The sequence below is a fragment of the Chinchilla lanigera genome, unplaced genomic scaffold, assembly GCF_000276665.1.
Source record: "Chinchilla lanigera isolate Chin_1 unplaced genomic scaffold, ChiLan1.0 scaffold00096, whole genome shotgun sequence".
NCBI lineage: Eukaryota > Metazoa > Chordata > Mammalia > Rodentia > Chinchillidae > Chinchilla > Chinchilla lanigera.
Window position 1 is genome coordinate 4121384 of NW_004955497.1, and position 22858 is coordinate 4144241.

General features: G+C 45.8%; 1 protein-coding gene across 2 annotated transcripts in view; it reads right to left on the minus strand.

Annotated features, from left to right (window-relative positions):
* Mipep (mitochondrial intermediate peptidase) overlaps positions 1–22858 on the minus strand; it is a 131910-nt gene that overhangs the window by 56294 nt on the left and 52758 nt on the right. For both annotated transcript variants that reach the window (XM_013505468.1, XM_005406325.2), the window contains exon 15: positions 2900–2974. In XM_013505468.1, coding sequence (XP_013360922.1) covers positions 2900–2974 — 75 coding nt within the window. The remainder of the gene's footprint in view (positions 1–2899; positions 2975–22858) is intronic.

Genomic DNA, 22858 nt, shown 5'->3' on the forward strand with positions numbered 1-22858 from the left:
ATCTACACATATACAGCTAAATACAGCTCTTTCAATTCGGCCTTCTACAATGAGTAACAATGTATAAAGACAACCGGGGAAGCCAGAATTACTCAGCTTGTGTCTTGGCTATATTCTAACATCGCAGATTATTAGCAACTAAAACTCTTAATTCTAACTTGGTTTTTTTCTTTGCCCCAATCCATAAATAAGTCAGAATTCAAGAATTTCCTGTCTTCAATTATGCCTTTAAAGTAGTATAAACATGGAGTAACCTTTTGCATCATAAAAACAAAACAAAGTAAATGTGCATTTATTTCATGCTTATTTGCTGATAAACCAAACAACTCTTTCAGCCATCAGCCTATCTGGCCCCCTAACCGGTTACATGCTCCTGGGTCAAAGAACCTCAGGGCCACGGAATATGAAGCCTACTTTTTAAATAAGGCACAGTAACATTTTTTTCCAGAACACTATTGGTGCCCCTAGAAAGCTGCAGTAAGTCGCTTCCTTCCCACCCATTTGTCCACCGTGCAAGCGCCGTGTGGGAGCTGGACACGCACACACACAGCCCCGGCAGGAAACGCTCGTGGCCTCTGCTTCCCCTCAGTCCTCTCCCGGAGCGATTCCTTTTGAGGATGAGAGGAAGGCAAGGTTGTTTTCCCATCTTCAAAGAAGATCGCTGGAATGACTTCAAAAAGCAGCCGCAGCACAGACTTCTAAAGGCAACATTTTACTGCGGATGCCTGAAAATCAAGAAACTCTTGCCAAGTAAACTCATTTTTTAAAACATTTCTGGGGCTGGGGATTTAGCTTCGTGGCGCACAGCACCTGCCTGGCAAGCACGACGTCCTGAATTTGATTCCTGGTACAAAAAAAGCAAAAAATTCAGAAACCTGAATTACTGAATTAAGAAAATCAAATGTAAATTCGTGGTTTTATCTGTATAGTATGCATTTTTTACTGAAATACATATATAGATGTTCATATATATGTATTTCATATATATATATAATGCATATATGCACATATATTTGGGGGGGCAGCACTCTACCACTTGTGCCTGTGCTGTACCATCAACTGCATTCCAAGCCTGAAATACACATCTTTAAGGTACAACGAAAGTAGAACATGGGGCTGGGGATGTAGCTCAGCGGCAAAGCGCCTGCCTGGCAAGCGCAAGGTCGTGAGTTCGGTTCCTGGTACCGGACAAAAACCAAAAAAAAAAAAAAAAAAAAAAAAGTAGAACTCATTCATTACTTTCTAGGGACTGAATTTTCAAAACTAGAAATGGTCGTTTCCTTCATAAATAAGCAAGTGGATCGTCACGAAGTGAGTACTGCCTAAGATGAAAGATGTGTTTAGGTTATACTGACACAACTCAAGCTCTGATGAACAGTAAGAATTCTGTAAACAATCTGAGCATTTGTAAATATCTAAACATCTGGCATCATGCAGACCTGGTATCCAGATGGTTTGTAACGTTTTTCTTATACTGGCAACCTGGGAGAATGGTGTTCAGTATTATCTACAACTATGGTAATAATGTGTAAACGTCACCTCTAAAACCACAACATCTTTTTTTCCAAGAAAAATTCCTTTTATTAGCAACGTTTGCAGTCCACATTCGCATTCTTGCGTGGAACAGCCGCTTGGACATCACACGTCTTATCCCTTTCCCCCGACCATCTTTTTTTTTTGTCTTTTTGAGACAGGGTCTCACTGTGCAGTTCAGACTGGCCTTGAGCTCACTTGGTAGCCCAGGCTGGCCTCAAACTCACAATGATCCTCCTGCCTCAGCCTCGTAAGTGCTGGGATTACAGGCATGTGCCACCATGCCCGGCCTCCCCCATCTCTTAATCCCCTTTCCGTTTGAGAAAGCTCTAGCTACCTAGCTCCTAGTACCTATCTTCTATTTTGCTTTTTATTTATAACTTGAGTTTCTCATATAAGAGAAACCATGTGATATTTAAGCTTGCGGGTCTGATTTATTTCATTTAACGTAGTTTCAAGGTGCAATCACATTCCCACAAATGACTCAAGTTTATCTTTCTTTATGGCGGAGCAGTGCTCCATCCTGTGTAAACAGCACATTTCCTTACCCAGTCATCTGCTGATAGACGCGCAGGCTGCTTCCAAGATTTAGCTACTGTGAACTGCGCTGCTATAAACACGGGTGTGCACCTATCACTGCAATTGGTGTCTTCACTTCTCTGTGGGGGGCCTACGTGTGGACTAGCTGGGTCAAATGGGAGTTTATAGTTTGTTTCTTGAGGAAATTTCCACACTGATTTCCACAATGCTTATACTAGATTACAATTCCATGAACAATGCAGAGAAAGTCCCTTCTCCCTGCAGCCCTACCAGCACCTGTTGTTATTTGATTTCTGGGTGACGACCATCCTTTCTGAGCTCAGATGAGACTTCAGCAGTGTTTTAACTTGCATTTCTCTAATGGCCAGCAATGAGGAGCGTTTACTTCTTCATGTATTTATTGGCCACTTGTACTTCTTCTGAGAAGTGTCTATTCATTTCACTGTCCCTTTCTGATTGGATCTTTTCTTTTTTGACATATTATTTTTTTGAGTTCAAAATCATATTAAAAATACAGAATAAATAAGAATATATATGCTTAGGTTTGAGCCCTAATTTGGTTGCTTAAATATCTCACCCAGAAGTCAGCACTCCTCCTCGGCTTTGATTTTCCCCAACTGGAAACGGGAAACTACCCACTTTCTGTACTGCACGGGGCCAGTGTGAAGGCTGAGTGAGTCCTTTTGGCCAGGCCCTTTGAACTCAGATGAAAGACGTTTCAGACGCATAATTATCATAATAAATGTGCAGAGCTGGAAAGAACGCAGAGTTACACATTTACGTGGGATGGTGACTGGGGAACCTCGGAACTACGCTCCATACACACCTGGAGCTGCATGTCCGCAGCGGCACACACCTTCTTCGATTCGCAGAGCCGGGACACCATGGCTTTGGGCAGCGGCTGGAAGAGCAAGAGAAGGCATGTGAGCGAGCAGCTCCATCAGCCCTACACGTGCACACTGCAGAGCTGAACATTTAAACACAGCATCTAGTGGGAAAACACCTCAGAGAATTCCTTTAGAGTTTGAAAAGACAGCTTTAAAATATTTTAGAGACGACGCAAAGACATTCCATTTAATTTCGAAAAGTGGTAACTGTCAAGGGTTTGCACATGAAAAAAGGGATTACAGAGAATGACAACATTGGCACCGATCTTTAAACTCTATTTAAAACTCCAAAGAGGACACTTTCTCTGCTCCTTTGTCACCAAGGACTGTCTGTTCAAGTGCTCTCTTGACTTTTCAGTACACACAATAGTACACACATTAATTTCTTAATGTCAAGAAATTAACGATAATCCATGGTGCCAGCTGGAATTAGAGCTAAACTGATGGCTTGACAAACAGGCTTGGTAATGAATTGCAGGTTCTTATTTCTTCAACCTGAAAGGAAGCTTGGACAGAGGACAGGGTTCCTGTGTGACGTTCGGCTTTCTCTGTGAGGCTAATTGGGCCTAATCCCGTAAGACACATATCCTCTTAGATATAACCTAATAGGACAGTGAAAGAATTATTTTACTCAGTTTTTAAAACCACCAACATTGATGTTTCGTGAAGAAAGCTACCACTTTAATCAACTCTACTTACAACGTGAATGAAGCTAAATGCCCCCTATACAGAGAAGTACATTATATAAGCGGTCGGCAGCAGGGGACCCAGTCATCTCCCACCAGCCCAGGAAGGAAAGAGGGGGCTCAGATCCCAGAGGAGGACAAGTCACTATTAGGACATCCCGTGTGGCACGGCAGCCACTTGATTAGGATTTGCTGAGGAATGATCACAAAATCAGTCAGGAGGCAGAAGCAGGAAGGTCACAGGTTCAAGACCAGACTAGATGCACATGTTAGATCGTCCATCAAAATTTTTTAAAAATTTTTTAAAGGGTTGAAGAGTAGCTCAGTGACAGAGCGCTTGCCCTAGAATGTACAGGACCCGGGTTCAGTCCCCCTACTGAGCGCAAACTACGTAAACACCGTTCGAGATTCACCCCTTGAATCAAACACTACAGTAGGACATGATGACAGCTCACACACAAGTCTGCAGCCTTTTCTTTTCTCTTTTTCCTTTTGAAGAATAAAAGAAAGCAAAGCAGGCAGGAAGGGTTCAGAGTTAAGACAGGGATGAAAGAAGTTGTGTAGCGCACGTTCTGGTACCTGGCAAGGTCTCGGGTAATACCAAGTGCACTCATCTTATATGAAAAACGAAATGACAGAATTATTTAAAGCCAAGACTTAATGAAGTCACTACCTGCCAATAGCTTGTAGCAAAATGTTCAGGTCTTTTTAGACCTTACTTGCTATGACAGCTTACATTGATAGGATTCACACTATACTTAGGAGATGGTTCATGCTTCACAGAGCTTTAATAGCTTTATTTTTATATCACAAGTACACGGGGAAGGACAATGCTTTCTCGTTTAACTAACAGACAAGAAGGCTACTGAGTACTCGCCGTGTTAGGCTCGAGGGACTCCGATGGCAGCCAGCAGTCGGGTGCCGGCCGAGAGCCCCAACCAGCACTGCTCAGGGAAAGGCCTTTCAGTCACCGACGACCGTGAGGGCCGGGAAGGAAAGCAGTGCGGCAGTCTCACAGTCATAACCTTCAAAGGCTCAGCCGAGGAAACAACGGAAGAAGGATCTGCAAAATGAGCGGGTATTACCAGCCAAGAGGGACGGGGCGGGGTAGTATTTCAAGCAGAAAAAAACAAAAAGCAGGTGCCGAGGGCGAAGGAGGGCGGTGCTGCTGGCAGACGGCGATGGCGGGAATGGAGAAGCCCAGCATCCCGAGGGCGGCCGGGCAAGGCCCTCTACGCAAGCAAGGGTGCTCACTCGGGTTCCAGATCTGCGGGAAGGAATGACCCCACAGGCTCAGTCTCGGGTGCTACCATTTCCATGACTTCAAATTCCATACTGAAGGCAGGACGAAGAACAGGATGAAGACACAAGAGCCCAGAAAAACCGCTTAGAAGGCCCCGGTGAGCAGACCATGTTTCCTCTCCCGAGGAAGCACCACACTAGGGCGGGAACGAGCCTCCCGGCTGCCCTCTTTCTGGACACGGCTGAGGTGGTGGGCAAGACGTTCCTGTCGGTCTGAGGTTAGAAATGCTTAAGCTGGTTTAAGAAAAGAGTGCTGATGGGAAAGGTCCGCAGAGAGAAGGGAAACTCAAGATGCAGCAGAGAGAGATGTGTGCGCAGGGGTAGGCTCGAGCAGGGCTGGGCCGGGGCTGCGCAAAGGACAGGGAAAGCACGGCTCAGTCAGAGAAGCAGGTAGGAAGAGACCCAGGTCCCGCTCCAACAGGGGCCCGCCTGGCTCAGCCGGAGCTCGGATGGGACACCGTGGAGGTGAGGAAGGCAGCGCACTGCAGCAGTGCTAGTCAGCGGTGTGCGGAGCGGACTCTGCAGGTGCAGTCCAGGATGCGGCCCAGGGCGGAGGTGGATGGCAGGGCCAGGCGAAGGGCCTGGGAAAGGCCCGGGCTGAGCTGGGAGCCGGCGGGTGGGAAGAGGGAGCCACAGCTATGCTCAGGTCTTGGCGAAGTTCGCGCTTGGTCTGTGACAATCACCGGAAACACCAGGCTGAGCTCCAAGAGCCAAAGCCAACATTCCCCTGCCCTTGGAAGCCAAGCCCATACCCCCGCAATTCCAACCCATCCAGCGCAGGAAGGGCACACACTCCTGACACTGGGGGGCGGGGGTCCTAGTCAGGTTTGCAACAAAACAAAAGATATAAAGAAAAAGAGCAAGGAGGACAAGGACAACTGGGAACCGCTGATCAGAAATTCTGCATTTTAAAGGAAAAAAAAAAAAAATGAAGGCTACTCCAGGGACAAACACTGCTCTGGGAGGACACGGAGTAATAGGGAAGGTCAGGGGTCTGTCTGTATTATCACTTGCGATTTTCAATAAATCTATAATTTCTACGCACAAAGTACAAAAACACTCCAAAAATTATCGATCCCAGATCTACTACTGAATGTAATGAAACCAAAAATATTGTAATGAAACAAAAACTATTTACCAAAAATATAAGAAACATAACGGGTCAGAGTGCTTTTCTGGTACAATAGTTTAGAGGACATGAACATTAAACTGCATCTTGAATAATACAGTGACATCATGTGCAGTGTAAACAGTAAAATAATTACTTTTTTAAAATCTAGTTTAGTTGTTAGCAGGAAAAAATAAACGTATTTCACCTTGGTGGCATACATATTCTCTTAGAAAATACTTTGTACACAAATTCCCTATTGTGAATATGATGATTATGTATATCTAAAGTGTACCAATAACATGAATTTAAAAATACTTTCTTTTTAAAATAAAATAACAGGCTGGGCGTGGTGGTGGACGCTTGTAATCCCAGAAATTGGGAGGCTGAGGCAGGAGGATCACCACAAGTTTGGGGTCAGCCTGGGCTACCTAGTGGACTCAAGGCCACCCTGAACTACACAGTGAGACTCTGCCTCAAAAAATAAATAAAAATAAAATAAAACGCCTAATTTTAAAAACTTATTTCATTTTTAAGTTGTACATAAAAAAATTTTATATTACTATAAGATAAACAATACTGAGAAGTTAAGTCTTAAGTTTAAAGAAAATGTTTCCTGGTCAAGAAGTAACATTTTGCCTACAAGTCATGATAACCAATACTGGCATAATTCAATTTGGCTGTAATTTCAAAAGTAGGCCTAGCTGTGTAACAGTGCAGCTGTTTCATATTACTGTCTCCTAACTCAAAACCTGTTCCTGGGCTCTACTACACAAACAGAGAATGAATTCACCAACAATGGGTAATGAGCAACTGCTTATGACTAAAAATACATCAAAACACCCGGAACTTGAGTAATAACTTCCATTCTATTAAAATGAACACTTCCCAAAGCCTGTGACATTAGACATAATAATAATTTCTCCACGCTATCAGTTAAGTTTCAACACAGAAATACTCCCCTCCTCCAGTAATCTCGCAACCTAGGAAATGTAACTTCTGAGTTCTTAGGATCTGGATTACAATACTTGTTAAAGGCCTCTTACTACCATATTATGCTACCATGGTGGTGCACGCTGTCACCCCAGCACTCTGGGAGGCTGAGACCTGAGGATCACATGTTCGAGCCCAGCCTGGGCAATTCAGCAACACCTGATCTCAAAGTAAAACATAAAAATGGCTGGAATATGCTTCAGCGAAGGCCCTGGACTCAATTCCTAGTACTACAACAGACAAATCTATAAAGCAAGAATAAAGCTCATATTAACAATTCTGGTAAAGAATGACGTTACAAGAAATATCAGGACTGGAGCGAGACCTTCCAGACCTACTAGGCCATCTTCAGCATCCTGAACTCCCGACCCATGAAGCTGTTGCTTCTCACACCCAATTGATCCAGAAATGCCATCCGCTCCCTGGACCCTTCGCAGACCTGGTAAGGCTGAGCTGACCGTGGTGCCTCACAGCACAAACCTGCCTCCCATGAAACTCCCATGCAGACATGCGATCCGCTGCGGCATGAAGGAAAGAGCTCAGGCTCTGGAGCCAGGGGTAACCGAGTCTCTGTCCTGCAGACGCTGCCGAGCAGCTCAGCGGCCCGATGTGAGACATTCACCCCGTTTCCCTAACACACATTTTCCTCACCTGCACAATAGTGCTACCTTTTCACAGAGTTAGGAGAGACTCAAACAAGGTAACACATTTTTAAAACATAGTATGTCATTTTGAACATGAAGTAGGTGCTACATGAATAGTGTTACTTACTATTATAACTGTCCTGTATAATACATTTATACCTTACTCTTTTGTCTGTGTTATATCTGTAACTGCAGTCTACTTTAGATACGTAAGTCCTTAGGGCAGTACTGTGGCCCTGAAAGATCATGAACCTTTAACGCCATGTGACTTTTACCAGTACTCTTCATTAACTCGATGGTGCAGTGCTCCACGGCAGGCTGCGCAGGCAGCAACGACTGGTATGGGGCGGGGTGGGGTGCGACGCTAACCCTGCCTCCCGGCCCACACGGTGGACCTGAAGCCCACAGGTGTCAGCAGGCACATGCACTGTGCAACTTGGCCAGGAAAGCGCAGCTATTACCAGGAACAGTCTTTCAACCTATCTGCCTGTGTGTTCCTGTGAAGACACGCACTTACTGTTACTAAGCAGACATGTAGGTTTCCTTATTTAATCATTAAATCTGGGTTCTGCATTATTTCATAAAATAATCAGTTAAAACTTTTGTAGCAGCTGTGGTTTAGCAAATAGGAAGTATAAAAATGTTTTTAGTTTTTGTCTTTTTGAGACAAGGTCTCGATATGCAGCTCAGGCTGGACTTGAGCTCACTTCGTAGCCCAGGCTGGTCTCGAACTCGAAATGATCCTCCTGCCTCAGCCTCTCGAGTGCTGGGATTATAGGTGTGCACCACCAAGCCCGGCTCCAAAAATGTATTAAATAGTGTTCTGCTCATGATATTTTAATAACAACATATACAATACCACCAATACTAGAAAGTAAATGGCTGCTTATCGATTTCTGGAATGTCTAGGGGGTCAAGGGGGTTGTTTCTGATTGTGACTACGCAGTGTTTCATCCACAGAGAATGCTGGCTAGCTGGAAAATGTCGCCTGAACTTCACACTCTGCGGGATGTGATTAAAGTTAGCAACCAAGTTAAAGTACTTGCCCTCAACTCATGCCTGCTGGCAAAGCTCTGGGAGGAGAGGGGCGCAGAGCACATGGCTTTCTTCCTACACAGGAGTGAGGCGGCTCTCTCACGGAAGATCACTGGCCAGAGCTTCTGAGCTACAAGAGCTGCTCCAGACAGCTCTGAGAAAACGGTCGCCACTAGCAGCACAGAATGGGCCATAAAACTCGCTTACTGAGGTGACATATTAAACCTGCTCAATGAACTCAACCTGCCACTGCAGGGGAGACTCACAGCTATGAACAAGTCAGCAGATGAAGCGTTACATCCAAAGCCAGAACGGGATCACAGGAGCAAGGAGTGAACACTGGGACTTCTGACATGTTTCAAACACTAGCAGGGGTTTCCAAAGAGACTGGGCCTTCTTTCTCCCAGCCGGTGAATGATCGCCTAGCTCAGCTTTCGAAAGAGTTTGAGCATTACTTCCCAAGCACAAAGGACCACAAACTGGGAAGGAGAGAGCGCGACCAGCTGTGAATACGCCTGGTGACCCAGCTTTGTCCATGCTAGCGAGAGCACTGACGCTGCGAACCATGAAAGCCCTCAGCGTCTGAGGCATGTTCAAATCTCCACCCATGCTGGATTAAAGTCAAGGTGGACTATTCTGAGACTGCCACGGAAGTACTTAAAGCCTGCTTCCACTTCTAGCATCCTACCTTTGTGAAAAAGGGATTCCTCAGTGACAGCAACCGAAACCAGATGACAGAGTGGACACACTTTGAATGTCACTGTCTCCCCTCGCCCCTAGATGTCTAGTTGCAGGAAAAGAAGCTAGGGCTCCCACTGACTCTGCATTAGGGTGAGTTGTGGTATTATTTTATTATATATCACAATGTAATAAAATTATGCAGTAAATGGGATATGCTCAAACCATCTCACCACCACCCTAACCCATGGAAAAACTGCCTTCCACAAAACTAGCCCCTGGTGCAAGAAGGCTGGGACCACTGTTTTAGATAGTTCAACATTTCCGCTTCTGCTGAGAAATTGACTGCAATTCTTATCTCTATTTGTAATGTCTTTTTTCCCTCTGGGTGCCTTCAAGACTGTCCCTTGTCTTTGGTTTCTAACAGTTTGATTATTTCTGTACCGTATCTTGGTAAATTGTTTTTGTCTTTTATCCTGCTTGGTTTCTTGAAGCTTCTTGGATCTCTAGTTTTTGATTCGGGTTTTTGGGGCAAATGCTTAGCCATTTTTCGTTCACATACCTCTGACTTGGTAGCTCTTCTTTCTGGAACTCTTCTGCTCAGACGTTACACTGTTTGGTATCATCCCAAAGTTCTTGTATTCTCTACCTTGTTTTTCCCCTATAGTTCTCCCTGTATTTCAATCTAGATATTTTCTAGTGGCCTATCTTTAGTTCACTGATCCTTCTTTAGCTTTGTTAAGTGTATGGATCTGGACACTCACAAGATTAAAAAGAATTCCACTAGCATATAAGGAATGCTGTAATAAATTTCCTGCGGGCGTTCCTTATACATAATACTACTGACAACGGCTAGCACGGCTTCGCAGTCAACATAAGATGGCGCTCTCACGCGGGTTCCTGAGCATGCTGGCAACCGTGACTGTGTCTTCTTCTGTGCCCGCCCAAAGGAAGGACCCAGGACTGACTTCCAAAACGTTACCAAGCACTCAAGGGTTCTTGCTCAATTCAGACAGAAATTATGAACTAGAAAGTGCAGCCGATTGACGGCAGTGGCTCCGGGCTTTGAAAGCCAGCACCTCTTAGCTCCTGACGGTTCTCAGCTGCCCCACTCAGGAGGAGGGAGCCCTCCTGGACGGACCTGAGGAGCGGGAGAGAATCTCTGCACACAGAGAAGGAGCAGCTGTCCTTTCTGCGGACCTATCTGGGGCCTTCTGAAGTAGCGGCAAAGGTCACGTGAAGGTGCAAAATGAAGCCATCTGGAGTGGCTGCAAGAGACAGTCGTCTGGGTCACCTGGGTCTCTGCGGCCTGCTGAGACCACAGCTCAGCTGGGCTCGTGGGAGGAGAGGCTGCTTGATTCCAGGGAACAGAGGGACTGCAGTCACAACTGCCACCGCTCCTCGTGGGCTCCAGGAGTAGTGGCCATGGCGATCGTGGCCCCGTGGGGTTTGGCGGCTTCTGGAGTAACAGCAGCAGGCCTGTGCCCGGCTCCGGTTTTTGTGCTAACCGAGTATGGTCCTTTGCGGCTCCTCCGGGGGTAGCAGCGGCGGCACCTGAGCAGCCTGGAGCAGCGACAGGCACCGCAGCAAAGCACATTGCCGAGCCATGGCTCTCGGTAAGGCTGTCGGAGCACGCGCCATCCTACGGGGCGACTGAGGCAGCCACAGGGGCGCAGGAGGACACTGCAGCTGCTCTTCCCGGGCGGCCTCAGGGCAGCAGGGGAGCTGTCGGTGTGATCACACTCCTCTGGCTGACAGAGGGCAAGGGGAAGGCTAGGGTCTCACTTTCCCATCGCACTCAGCTTTCTCCTAATTCCACTTGACTGTTCCTCGTCGTTTCCACCTTGCTGCTCCACCTGCTCACACATTACTCGTCTTTTCCACGATATCCTTTAAAAAGTCACTTAAACCCCTATCTGACAACTATTCCAGCGATTAGCTCTTAACGTCCCGAGCCTCACTGCACTGGCTGCCTCCCCTTGAGCGGTGCGCAGGGTTTTGTGTGGCCCCTGCAGAGGCAGCCAGTCGCTTCCGCTAGGCCTGCAACACGCAGGGGACCCAGGGGAATCACGCCCCTCCCAGCGAGCGTCAGGAGCCTGTGGTGGAGCCCAGTAGGAAAAAGCCTCTGCCGACTGCAAATCCTGTAGGCAGGGCCTCTCCAGCGCTGCAGGCTGACAGCCGCTGGGCCCCCAACAACCTGCGGGGTGTTCCCGCTTCCCTCACCCTGACTGTGCTCTGTCACAGGGAGCCAGGCTGGGTTTCCTCGGACTCAGCCAGCTGCACGGCCCCGGGATCCCGATCTCCTCCGGGCTCAGGAGGGCTGGATTTACCTGCCTTCTCCTTCAGGCAGGTTGGGAGCTGTGTCCTCAGAGGTCTCTCCGCCATGGATGTGTGCGAGAATCCGCAACAGTTCAGATATTCACAATACCACTGGGATGTTAGCTTCCAGGGGAGAAATACACCGGCAACAGGAAAGTATAGGCAAGAAAGCTACACACAGGGTGAACGATCCTCTTCAGTGAGGAACTGAACCTTATTAAAGACTCTTCTGAAGAAATGTGCAATGCCTCAGTAGGTGTGGTAAGACGGCATGTCTTGGTACTGTCGAGCTGGGGAATTAGTGAGTTTTAGGCAAAGGACAGTTCACGCAACAAATACCTGCATCCTGTTAAGTCTACCATGTAACTGGGACAGCTGGTAACTCAGTAAACAAAACAGAAAACATTCCCATTTTCAAGGAACTTAGACTCTAGCAGACCTTCTCATTTTTTAAAAAAAAATTATTCAAAAAACCCACATCTTAAAATTCTTTCAGTTCCTATAGGCTTGAGGAACAAAATAACACAGTTTTTAAACCCTAGAGTTTGACTTTTTGACCAAAAGTATCAAACTGTACTAATTACACTGATGTTTAAGTATGCAAACTTTATCCACTGTAAGTTCATTTGTGACTTTTTGCATTAAAGTTAAATAAGAGCAGATAAGTCAACAAACAGAACCCTAGGGTTAGACATGCATATAAAAGCATGCAAAACTGTAAATATGCAGAAAGTACTAACCATTCATTCATTTAGTTCCTAGACTCATAAAAGGCACTAGGCTAGATACTTGAGAAGAATAACAGAGATCCTCTCTTTGACCAGATTTAGTGAGGATCCTCCCAACTCTCAGTTCAGACCCTGATTTTTGGGCTTTTGTGCTCATTTTAGAATTATGCAATTTTAGACTAGTTTTATTATTTAACAGCCAGTCAGTTTCATGCTGCTATAACAAAATACCCTAGGCTAAGAGTTTTATAAAGATGACAAGTTTATTTAGCTCACTAGTTACAGGGACCGGACATGTGAGACTCGGCAGTCCCATCTGAGTAGCCTCTCATGAGGGTCTCATAGCAGATGGCATCACAATAGAGGGAACAAGTGCATAAAAGACCACACTGCAAGACAGGATGTGCCCCCAAGCCTCATGTGGTCGTAAGGTTTTCTGAGAGGTAGCTGAATCTAAAGTGTGTGAATGCTGCGTAGTGCGGTGCTGGGATTCAGGCTGTGAGTCTTACACCTGCTCTAGGGCAGGTAGCCTGCATACACATAAAGGTCAAAAAGAGGCCTGCCTCTCTGGCTGTGTCTCTTTGTGTGTGAGTGTGTGTGTGTGTCGGTGTGTCTGTCTGTCTGTCTCCCTCAACACTTTTGCTGTCTTCCACCATCAAGAACTGTTTCTCCCCTGCCATGCCAACCTGCCTTGAAGCCAGCCAATTATGGACTGAAACCTCTACAAACTGCGGGCTACTTAAACCTTTCCTCCTTTAACTTTGGGTGTTGTGTACTTTGTCTCAGCAACGAGGCCTAAACTAAGCCAGGGTGAAAGGCGTCCCATGGCCCCTTGGTGCTGGGAGGGCGCCACCTCTGCACCCAGAGCACACAGCTTTGCTAGCGCTTTGTCCAGCACACATTCACTTCTTTTCTTTAATGTCAGAACACAATGATGGCCACAAAGCAAACATGAAAGACTATACAACGGACCCTTTCTCATGTCACAAAGATAAAGTCCACTTTCGTGCTCAAAATTACAATTTCTTGGCAAAACATGAATTATAAGAACAGTAATTACCCAACCCCATGGAGCCCAAAGCAAAAAAGGCCAGTGGCCTCAGCAGCCCCCTGGGAGCCTCCGGGAAGGACAAGAACTTGGCCTCCCCACACTCAGGACCTCAGAACTGGGTGCATATACTGGTCACGTGTGCTCACAGCGACTAGGAAACAACATGAACAACATGAAATCATTTGCATGGGACAAGCAGTAAATTGCCCACAAGCAGTGGCATCATGGACTGGACATAAGGGCAGGGGTCTCATGGTTTCTATGGTTACTTGTTTGCAAGAAAGACTAGGGCCTTCTCATTTTTAAAATGAGGATGAAACACATCCACAGAAAAGTATGGAGATTCAATGAGGCAATAGTTATTCAATCAATTCATGAAACATATTAACTAAATAGAAAACATTCAGGTCCCCGCACTTGATGGCTTTTTCCCCCAGGACTAGAGAATGAACACGGGGCCTTCACAGTGAGCTACATCCCCAGACTTTTTATTTCATTTTTAATACTGAAACAGCCTCTCACTAAATCACTAGCTTGCCCAGATGGGTCTCAAAGTTTCGATTCTCCTGCCTCAGCCTCCCAGAGTGTCAGCAGAGTACAGGAATAAGCCACCATGCCGGCTACATCTGTGTTTCTAAATACCGTCCTAGGTGGAGTCACCCCAGCACAGGTGAGCCTCGGTCCTCGGCGAGGGCTGCTCTCCTTGTGTGATCAGCAGTAGCGTCCCTTCCTGAAAGTGTTCTGGCTTAAACAGTAGACCCCACTGTTACCCTACTGGTGACAACTTCCTGTGGGCCTCACGGGGCCAATGTGACCCCTGGCCTCAGCCCACACTTCCTGCCTCAGCACAGAAAGGAAGCTGCTGACTCTATGCTCGGGAAAAACACCAACTATAGTGTTGGCAACCTAGGTGTGAACAAAACATGACGAGAATCACTGTTATTAAAAATAACAATTAAAATAATAAAAGCGTTTCTATTAAACCAACACAACACAGCATTTTGGGAAGATTTTAGGAACATCAAAATACATTAAAAGCATGACCAAAGCTCGCATCGCTTGAGCTCTCTGAATGTCTTGCTGTGAGCCGAACTTGTAAGCATGTAGCCTCCTAAACTTGCCAGGCACTTTCCGTCACTCCACAATCCCACTGGCCTCATCTAAACAATGTTTTACATTTGGCATCAAATTCTTACAGTCAAGTCACTATGATAAAATAACTTGGTATATCTAGGACCACTTAGAAAATTTATTGTTGTAGAAGCTACATAAATACTGAAAGTTAAGACATTCTCTGATACACAACCTCATTACGGTAATAATTCAACTCCTCTTGAAGCAAAACACTCTTGCCATGGATGTCAGCTGGGAACATGCTGAGTCTCATGATACAAAACTTGTTCAGGCGCAGTCATCTAAAAGAAGCAAGCACTTCAGAGGCATAAAGCCCAGCACCTAAGCTGCCCAGGCTCCGAGTCAGCAGCTCCAAATTTCCGGCGTGACTGCATCCCACTCTCACCAAATGTCTGCCCCGTCTCGAATGGGAAGCAGTGGATGGCAATAGGGCTCCACCGCCCGTCTGCCAAAGCAATAACCCAGAGGGCATCCAATCAGTGCCTCAGCCAGCCCCGAGACAGTCTCAGGCCTAAGCCCACAGGAGACAACATTACTTTTCACTTAGCTGATTTTTGACAGTAATGCTATTTTCTAACAAACTAAGATGATCTCAGATCTCAAGGGAAAAAAACCTCTAGGAGGGCAGATGACTTAGGCTGAGTGCTTGGAGTACGTACGGCCCTTGGTTCAAACCACAGCACCAAAACCGACATTTTAACATGTGGCAGAGCTCTAATTTTCTTTTTATCCCAAAAAAGCCATTATGCCCCACATTATAATATGCATAGCCTGCACATAAGCACAGTTTATTAAATACGGCTAACACAGATTTTGACGTAGGTTTGGACACATTCATTTTTAATTTCTAGACATTTACTTTTTAAATGTAAGTCAGCGGAAAAGGGAGCAGCTCAGTGACTGGCCTACGGTCGCCCGTGCCCCGTGGTGAGGCTCCGTGGGGCTGTCTCCAACTTCCAGCCCACTGCTCTTGTCCAGACGTGATCAAGAAGCATCGAAGCTGAAAGCGGGGAAGTTCCCAACAACTTAGACCTGCCACGACGATACTTCTAGCTGCACTGCAACTTTTCCTTCAGCCCTTCTCACATCGCTTAAAGCAGAACGACAGGAGGGGATTTACTGCAAGTCTGTATAGCTCCCTGGAAACAGAACTAAAGCAGTGTTACCTCTGGGTTGACTTTCACAAACCGAGGCAGCAGATGAAATCCTACTGATACAGAACACAGTCGTTCTAAAATGAAAGTACTGGAACTCTGCTCTTCTGAAACAGTACTTACAGTGAGCACAGGCCTGCTACTTGGTGAGACACACTCTCAGCCTTGCTCCTAACAATTAAGGCATTTTTAAACTAGGGGACACTGGGAAAGAAGAAGGCTCACAATGTCATGACATTGATTTGATCAACTCTGACAGAACTCCAGCAAATTCTCATGCGAAACTAATAGATCTCCTGGTGACCCGTTACTACTGTGTAATCTTGCAAATGTCTTGAGTCTCAGCATCTATACAGCGCTGGTAACCATGGACAGCACCTACTTCACAGACTGCTAAGTAATGCCCATTACTTACGGTTGGGTAAGTATCTTGTGAAAAAGACAACTAAGCAATAAATAGTTTGATGTCATGGCAGCTCATGGACAAAACTATGCAAAAAAAAAACTTTCTCTCAGAAGTTAATAGGTTAGCAGCTGGATGTGGTGGTGCACACCTGTAATCTCAGCACTGGGGAGGCTGAGGCAGCAGGGTCACTGAAAGTTCAAAGCCACCCTGGGCTACATAGCAAGTTCAAGGCCAGCCTGGACTACACAGCAAGACCCTGCCTCAAACGAAACAAACAAAGAAAGTCAACAGGTTAGTTAGTGATTAGTAATGTGGCAGGGATGCAAAATTACCAGGGGAAAATGTTTTCAAAATAATGTAATATAAAGATTATAAAATAATATAAAGATTAAGATGCTAACATTATGAGAAAAAAATAATGCACTGGGGAGATATAATAATCCCATCTTTTATGCATCTAATAAAATATTCTCAAAGTACAGAAAGCCAATGTAGAAAAAACTAAGGGAGATGATACATATCTACCATCCCAATACAAGGTTTACACCTCTCAATTTTTGCTAGGCCAAGAGACTTAGTTAAATATCAAAGATCTAAAGGATAGAATGAAAAGCCTGACTTAATAGACTTGGACAGAATCCCAGAGCCTCAGTTACAAAACGTACAACCTGTTCAGGCACAGGGGACTATTTCCAAACTGTGACACAACAGAAAGCCATAAGATAAGTATCAGCAAACTGTGAAGGATCAATACCAGCTAGGCCAACTAGTTAGGTAACAACGATAAAAATAAAAATAACTTCCCAGCAAAGACTCTTCAAAGATTTTAAACCAGGCTTCTAAACAAGTCCTTGGTCAAAAAGGAAATTTCACAGCAATCAGCAAAATTATAAATATTTTGCACTAAAATTGTGGAAGGCATTAAAGCACGGCATCATGAGACTGAACGCAAGGGCATGAGAATTTACATGCTCAGCTGAAGAAAACTAATGATTGGCTACTCGTTCGCCCTAGGAAATCAGAGCAGTGCAGGAAAGGAGGAAAGGGGTTGAGGAGGGTGCTAACAGACGCACACGCTGTTAATGCACTAAAGCAAACAAAACTGAGGGGTAAAGAAAGTTAAGATCAGTTCTTTGAAGTTACTAACAAGACAGACAAACCTGCCAAGGTTAACAGGGAAAACAAGAAAATGAGAAGACAAGACCAGGAATGAAAGAGGATGTAATTACAGATTTAGCCAAACTGAAAAGATAAAAGGATTATGCCAATAAATGAGGAAGCCGGATTAAATGAATAACTCTAGAAAATTATAATTTAGCAAAGAGTATTAAGAAAGCAAAGTCCTGTGATTACTAAAGAATCACTCACTTAAAAGAAATCTTCCCACAGAGAAAATAAACTGTGGGAGGATTTATAGATGAATTTTGACAAGGTTCAAAGAAACAGATGATTATAATTTTATAAAAAAAACTTGCAAAGAACAGAAAAAGGAGGAACACATTAACTCCTTTTATGAAGTGATATGAAAAGGAGAAGTCATTAGTCAAGCTCTCTTATAAATACAGAAATTTTCCATACATAGAACATTAGCAAGGCAGCTCTGTGTTGAAAAATAATAAAAACTTAGGACCCAAGTCATTTAATCTTGAAACTCAAAGGTGGTTTAATGTTTAACATTCATACTCACATTAACAGATTAGAGAAAAAGAATAACCTAATACCTCAAAAGAATAAAAAACTTTGATAAAATGTAATAGTGATTTTTTTAAACTTCACAAGCTGAAAATAGAAAGTTTCTAGCATCTCTCCCAAACTTATAACAAACATCTTTCTTTATAATAAAACATTAGACATTTCCTTTATTTATTTATTTTTTTCCCCGGTACCAGGAACTGAACTCACGACCTCACACTTGCCAGGCAGGCGCTGTGCCACTGAGCAAAATCCCCAGCCCCTTAGACATTTCCTTTAAAAACCAGGATCAGCCAGGTATGGTGGCACACACCTGTTATCCTAGTGTCTTAGTTACTTTTCTCATTGCCAAGATAAACTATCCACCATTCACAAGTTTCAGGAGGAAATGTTTGTTTAGCTCACAATTTGCAGAGATTTCAGTCCATAATCCTCTGGCTCTAAGGCTGGGTAGATGGCAGAGGGGAAACAGTTCATGACGGGCAGAAGGCAGCAAAGCAACAAAGGACAACCATAGCTATTTCTATCCCTTATATCTTATCTAGGCTACTTAGGGCGGGTAGCACTCACACCCTTAATCCTAGTGCCCTTGAGCCTAACACTGCACCATGAATCAATCCCAGCATCACACACTCTAGATCCAGTCACCTCTGAAAAAGGCACACCTAGGTCTGCATGAGGTTTTGGGGGCCATCTTCACATGAGCCATAACACCCAGCACTTGGGAGGCTGATGCAGGAGGATTGCTGTGGGTTTAAACCTAGCCTGGACTACAAAGTAACTTCAAGGCTAGCCTGAACAGCACAGTGAACACCCTGTCTGAAAAGACCAAAAAAAAGAAGCAAGCAAGTGAGCAAGCAAAACAAAGCAGGGAAAGGTAGAAGTATTGGACTCTGGCTCATTTTCAGAAAGTTAGCTAAAATCTGGCATGAAAAGATCCCAAATCTAGAGAAGGGACAAAAAGATCCCGCCATTCAGGAATCACTATGTGGTGGCAGTGAGAAAATGTAGAAGGAAACTCTGGGTACCTACATGGTTAGGGGGTCGAGGTTAGGGGGAGGGCCAAGGCCAGGCTTCAGGGCTGCACAATGGAGCTACTTCCCATTTTCAATGTTGGGTACAGCGCTAACATCACCTTGTCTCCTTGTGTCCAAGAATCCAAAGAGCACCTATGATTTTGTAACAGATTTGGGGTGGAGGAACACCAGGCCATTAAATAGAAATAGGTAACTGACAGGCAATCCCAGTTTCAGGAAAAAACCCTGCACAATAGCCACTTAACAGTCTACCCAGGGGCTGGGGATTTAGCTCAGCGGCACAGCGCCTGCCTGGCAAGCGCAAGGTCGTGAGTTTGATTCCCGGTACCGGAAAAAAAAAAAAAAAACCAGTCTGCCCCGAGCATCATGCAGGCAGCATGTTTATTTACGTACTGACTATTCCAACATTGCTCAGACAGGTGTCATTTCAACCAGTTGATTCTTGTACTGAATAACTTTGATAAAATGACTATTTTTATATTTCCTGTTATCTTATAAAAATTAACAAAAAATGAATGTGATTTTTGATCATCCTGTATTTAAATAATGAGACTGGTAAGTGGCTGAACAGGTTTAGGCATTCGTCCAAAACTGTGGGATGCCTACACACAATGCTATGCTCACTCGGGCAGCTGGAAAGGCCTGCAGGTTGGAACCAATCAGTGCTAAGGAAAGAGACAATGCCTCAGTAGGCCCTTAGACGGCACAAGTCCTCTAGGACAGCCTCAGACAAGACCAGACCTGAGGGGAAACACCACCAGACTGCTGCTCCGGGTTAAGTTCACGATGTCTAAAAACCTAACTGCTAGCCAGTGTGTGCCCTGCCCTTTCTGCAGTCAGGCCAGCGATTTTATGATGAATTTATAATAAATTCTACTTGAGCTCTGATGTTGCAGTAAAAAGACTTCAGCTTTGATGTAGTCTGCTGGGACAGTTTTGAATCTCAAATGAGCACCTCTGCTATTTGTTAACTCTGTTATCTGCACAGTACCTGCAAATCTGATAAGCATACTTCTCATTCTTCCACCACAAGGAGTCTACTGGCTACCCTCTGCGGCAGTTCAGGTCGTATGCTCGCGGGTGTGAGTGAACTGCTGAACTAGCGTGCCCTCTGAGCTCTCTGGAATACACTTCACGATGGGCTTAAATATCATTACCTCACAAAGACTTGGATTTTAGGGAATAACCTCCTTATCTTTAAGGCTAAGGCTGCCCTTAGAAAAGCAAGCCCGTTGGTGTATTAATTAGAGACAGGAAGAAGCAAACCCCCTGTGAAGTTTAGAGCTCTCCTGCCTTCTCTGTGAAATCACAAAATCGCTTAAAATTCTTCAGAGACTATGGCTGCAAGTCCCTAAGGGCACTGGACGTGACTTTTGAGTCTGAAAGCTGAATAAATGTGGAGCAGCTTAAGCTCTCTTCCCAACTCTCTACCCTGGGACGTGTTTTGGGTTCTTTCCTCAGGTGTCTAGCCCCAAGTCGCCGTCCTTACTGAAGAACTCTGCGGGCACACAGGCAGCAAGACGCTCCCTCCTGCTCGGTCTCAGGCAGGTCACGCTGCGGTCCTCTGCTTGCTCTAAAAGGAGCTGGGGATGTTTCAGAACTGACGTTGGCATCACTGAATTTCAGGCCAAGGTTTTACTTAAAAACAGGGGTCCTGCTGCAGTTACTCTTGTACGCGTGTGCTCCCCACAGCTGTGTTTGCAGGCCTCTTTAGCCATCTCCTGCTTTTCTCTCACGGACAATTTCTGAACTCCCTGTACTTAATCACGCTTTCCCATCTATCTGCAGTGTCTACTCGACGCCTACAGCTCGGATTGGGTCACTAATGGCATCCTGGACCGCAGAGATGCTCGCTAATAACCCAAAACAAGAGCTCCACTGCACTCTCCAAACGGACCCTCGTCCACAGGCTCTGACGTGCAGTCTCTACCTGACTCGCGCCCCGCCCTGCTACCCCCAGTGGCCTCAAGTCCCCCTGCCCATCTTGTGCTACCTTGGTGCATGTCTATGAGCCCCTCCTGGAGCCCTGCTGAGGGACGGGCAAGGCCCTGCTGGCAGCCAGGATGCTGGCCCACAAACCTGAACAGAAACTGATGAGGCGGTGCGCCAGAGCAAGAGGCCCAAGGGGAACCACGCTGAGGAACTGGGTGCGGGGCAACGACTGCGAGTGGGGTTAGAAGGTGCTGGGGCGAGGGTACATAAGGGCGCCCCACCTGGGACAGGCACGGGCTCGGCAGAGCAGCGGTACGACAGCTCCGGGCGAGCCAGGCTGAGACCAGCGCTGCATCCCAGGGCAGGGGTGAGTGCGGCTCGGGTGGGGTCTTGCCCTCCACTTGCCCCAGCCCTGCTCAGGGAGTATATTGCTCACTGGTACCAAAAGCACATCTTTGACTCCAACTTACCACTTTCCACTCCACATGATTTCCAGACATGAGGGTCATTTCCAAAAAAAAGGTCGATGCTTCAAACTCTTTAATGACCTCCCCCGCATCAGGGCACAGTGCTGTTCATGATCCACAGCCCCTCACCACCTGACCCTGCCCTCTACCCAGCCTTTTTCCAGCTGCTTCTCTCTCTCTCACGTCTCCTCTGCTCACACCCACTGCCCTCACAGGCCCTCACAAGACCCCGTGCGGACTTCTCCAGGCCTTCACGTGATCTTCCTTCTGATGGAGAATTCAGCTTTGACTCGGCCTTAGTTTCCCTAACAGTTAAAGGTGAGCCCTGGGATGCTATTAGTCCCCTTACCGCTGTAGGACAAAATAACTGACACCCACAAGTTAGAGGAGGGGAGGGTTATTTTGGCCTGTAGTTTTCAGAGGGTTCAGTCCATGGTCAGCTGGCTCCAAGGCAGAACCAGCATGGTGGGAGGGCCTAGCAGAGGAGAGCTGCTCATCCCATGATGGCCAGACGCACAGAGGAAAGGGAAGAGCCGGGGACAAAAATATACCTTCCAGGTCATCCCCCCAGTGACAGCTCCTCCACCCAGGCCCCACCTCCAACCACAGACGTCTGGGGAGCATTTTAGATCTAAATCATAACACTGACTTATCTGTGGTTGTCTCTCCAATGCAGAGAATAGTGACTAGTCCATAACAAGAACTCAACAAATACCTGACTGAGTACCTCTACGTCCTCATTACCGTCCTTAACAAATATCCTTTAATGAAGTGGGTAAGAGCTGTCAAGAGCTGACTGGCAAACTGCCCCATCCACATACTTTTCCAGGCCCCCATTCTCCCAGCACCCCGTCTCTCTAGCCTCTCCCAGAGCCCAGACAGCCTGGGCTGGGCTCTCCCACAGCCCTGCACACGGCGCACTGGCTGTGCTCCAACGGGCCCAATGCAGGGAGCAATTAGGAAACTGCTAGTCACTCCTGCACCCCGTAAGTGTGTGGCTACAGAAGAGTGGTGCTATTATCTGGTGGGCTGTACGAGTCCATGCTACTGGCCATGTCCACGTAATCCCCAAAGCAATTCTTTGCAGGTTGATGGACAAGTAGTCCATTAAATCAAATATTTCCACTCTGTCATCTTAATAACTGAAATAGATTATAATGGAAACTTATGTGAATTAGGTACCCAGACACACATCCAAGATTCTACAATTGACAGTAACAGAATCAAATCCATAAACAAGAAACGACCAAATCATCTGGAGACATAAGCAGAAAAAGTCACAAATGAAAGTGGCTTGAGGCCTCTTTTTTCTAATTCAGTTCCTGCCTTCATTTAATTTTGAGTTTTAGCTCATCTTTTGTACTAGTCAAGAGTACAGGGCCTAGATACCCAGTAATGAATGTAATTCACCCATGAAACAGGGAGAGAAAGGAAAGAATGTATTTCCAGCACACGTGGATAGTCAACTGTCCAATGTAGGCAGTTATACATACGGCTAACTTAAACCAAGGTATCTTTCATGTTAATTTAAA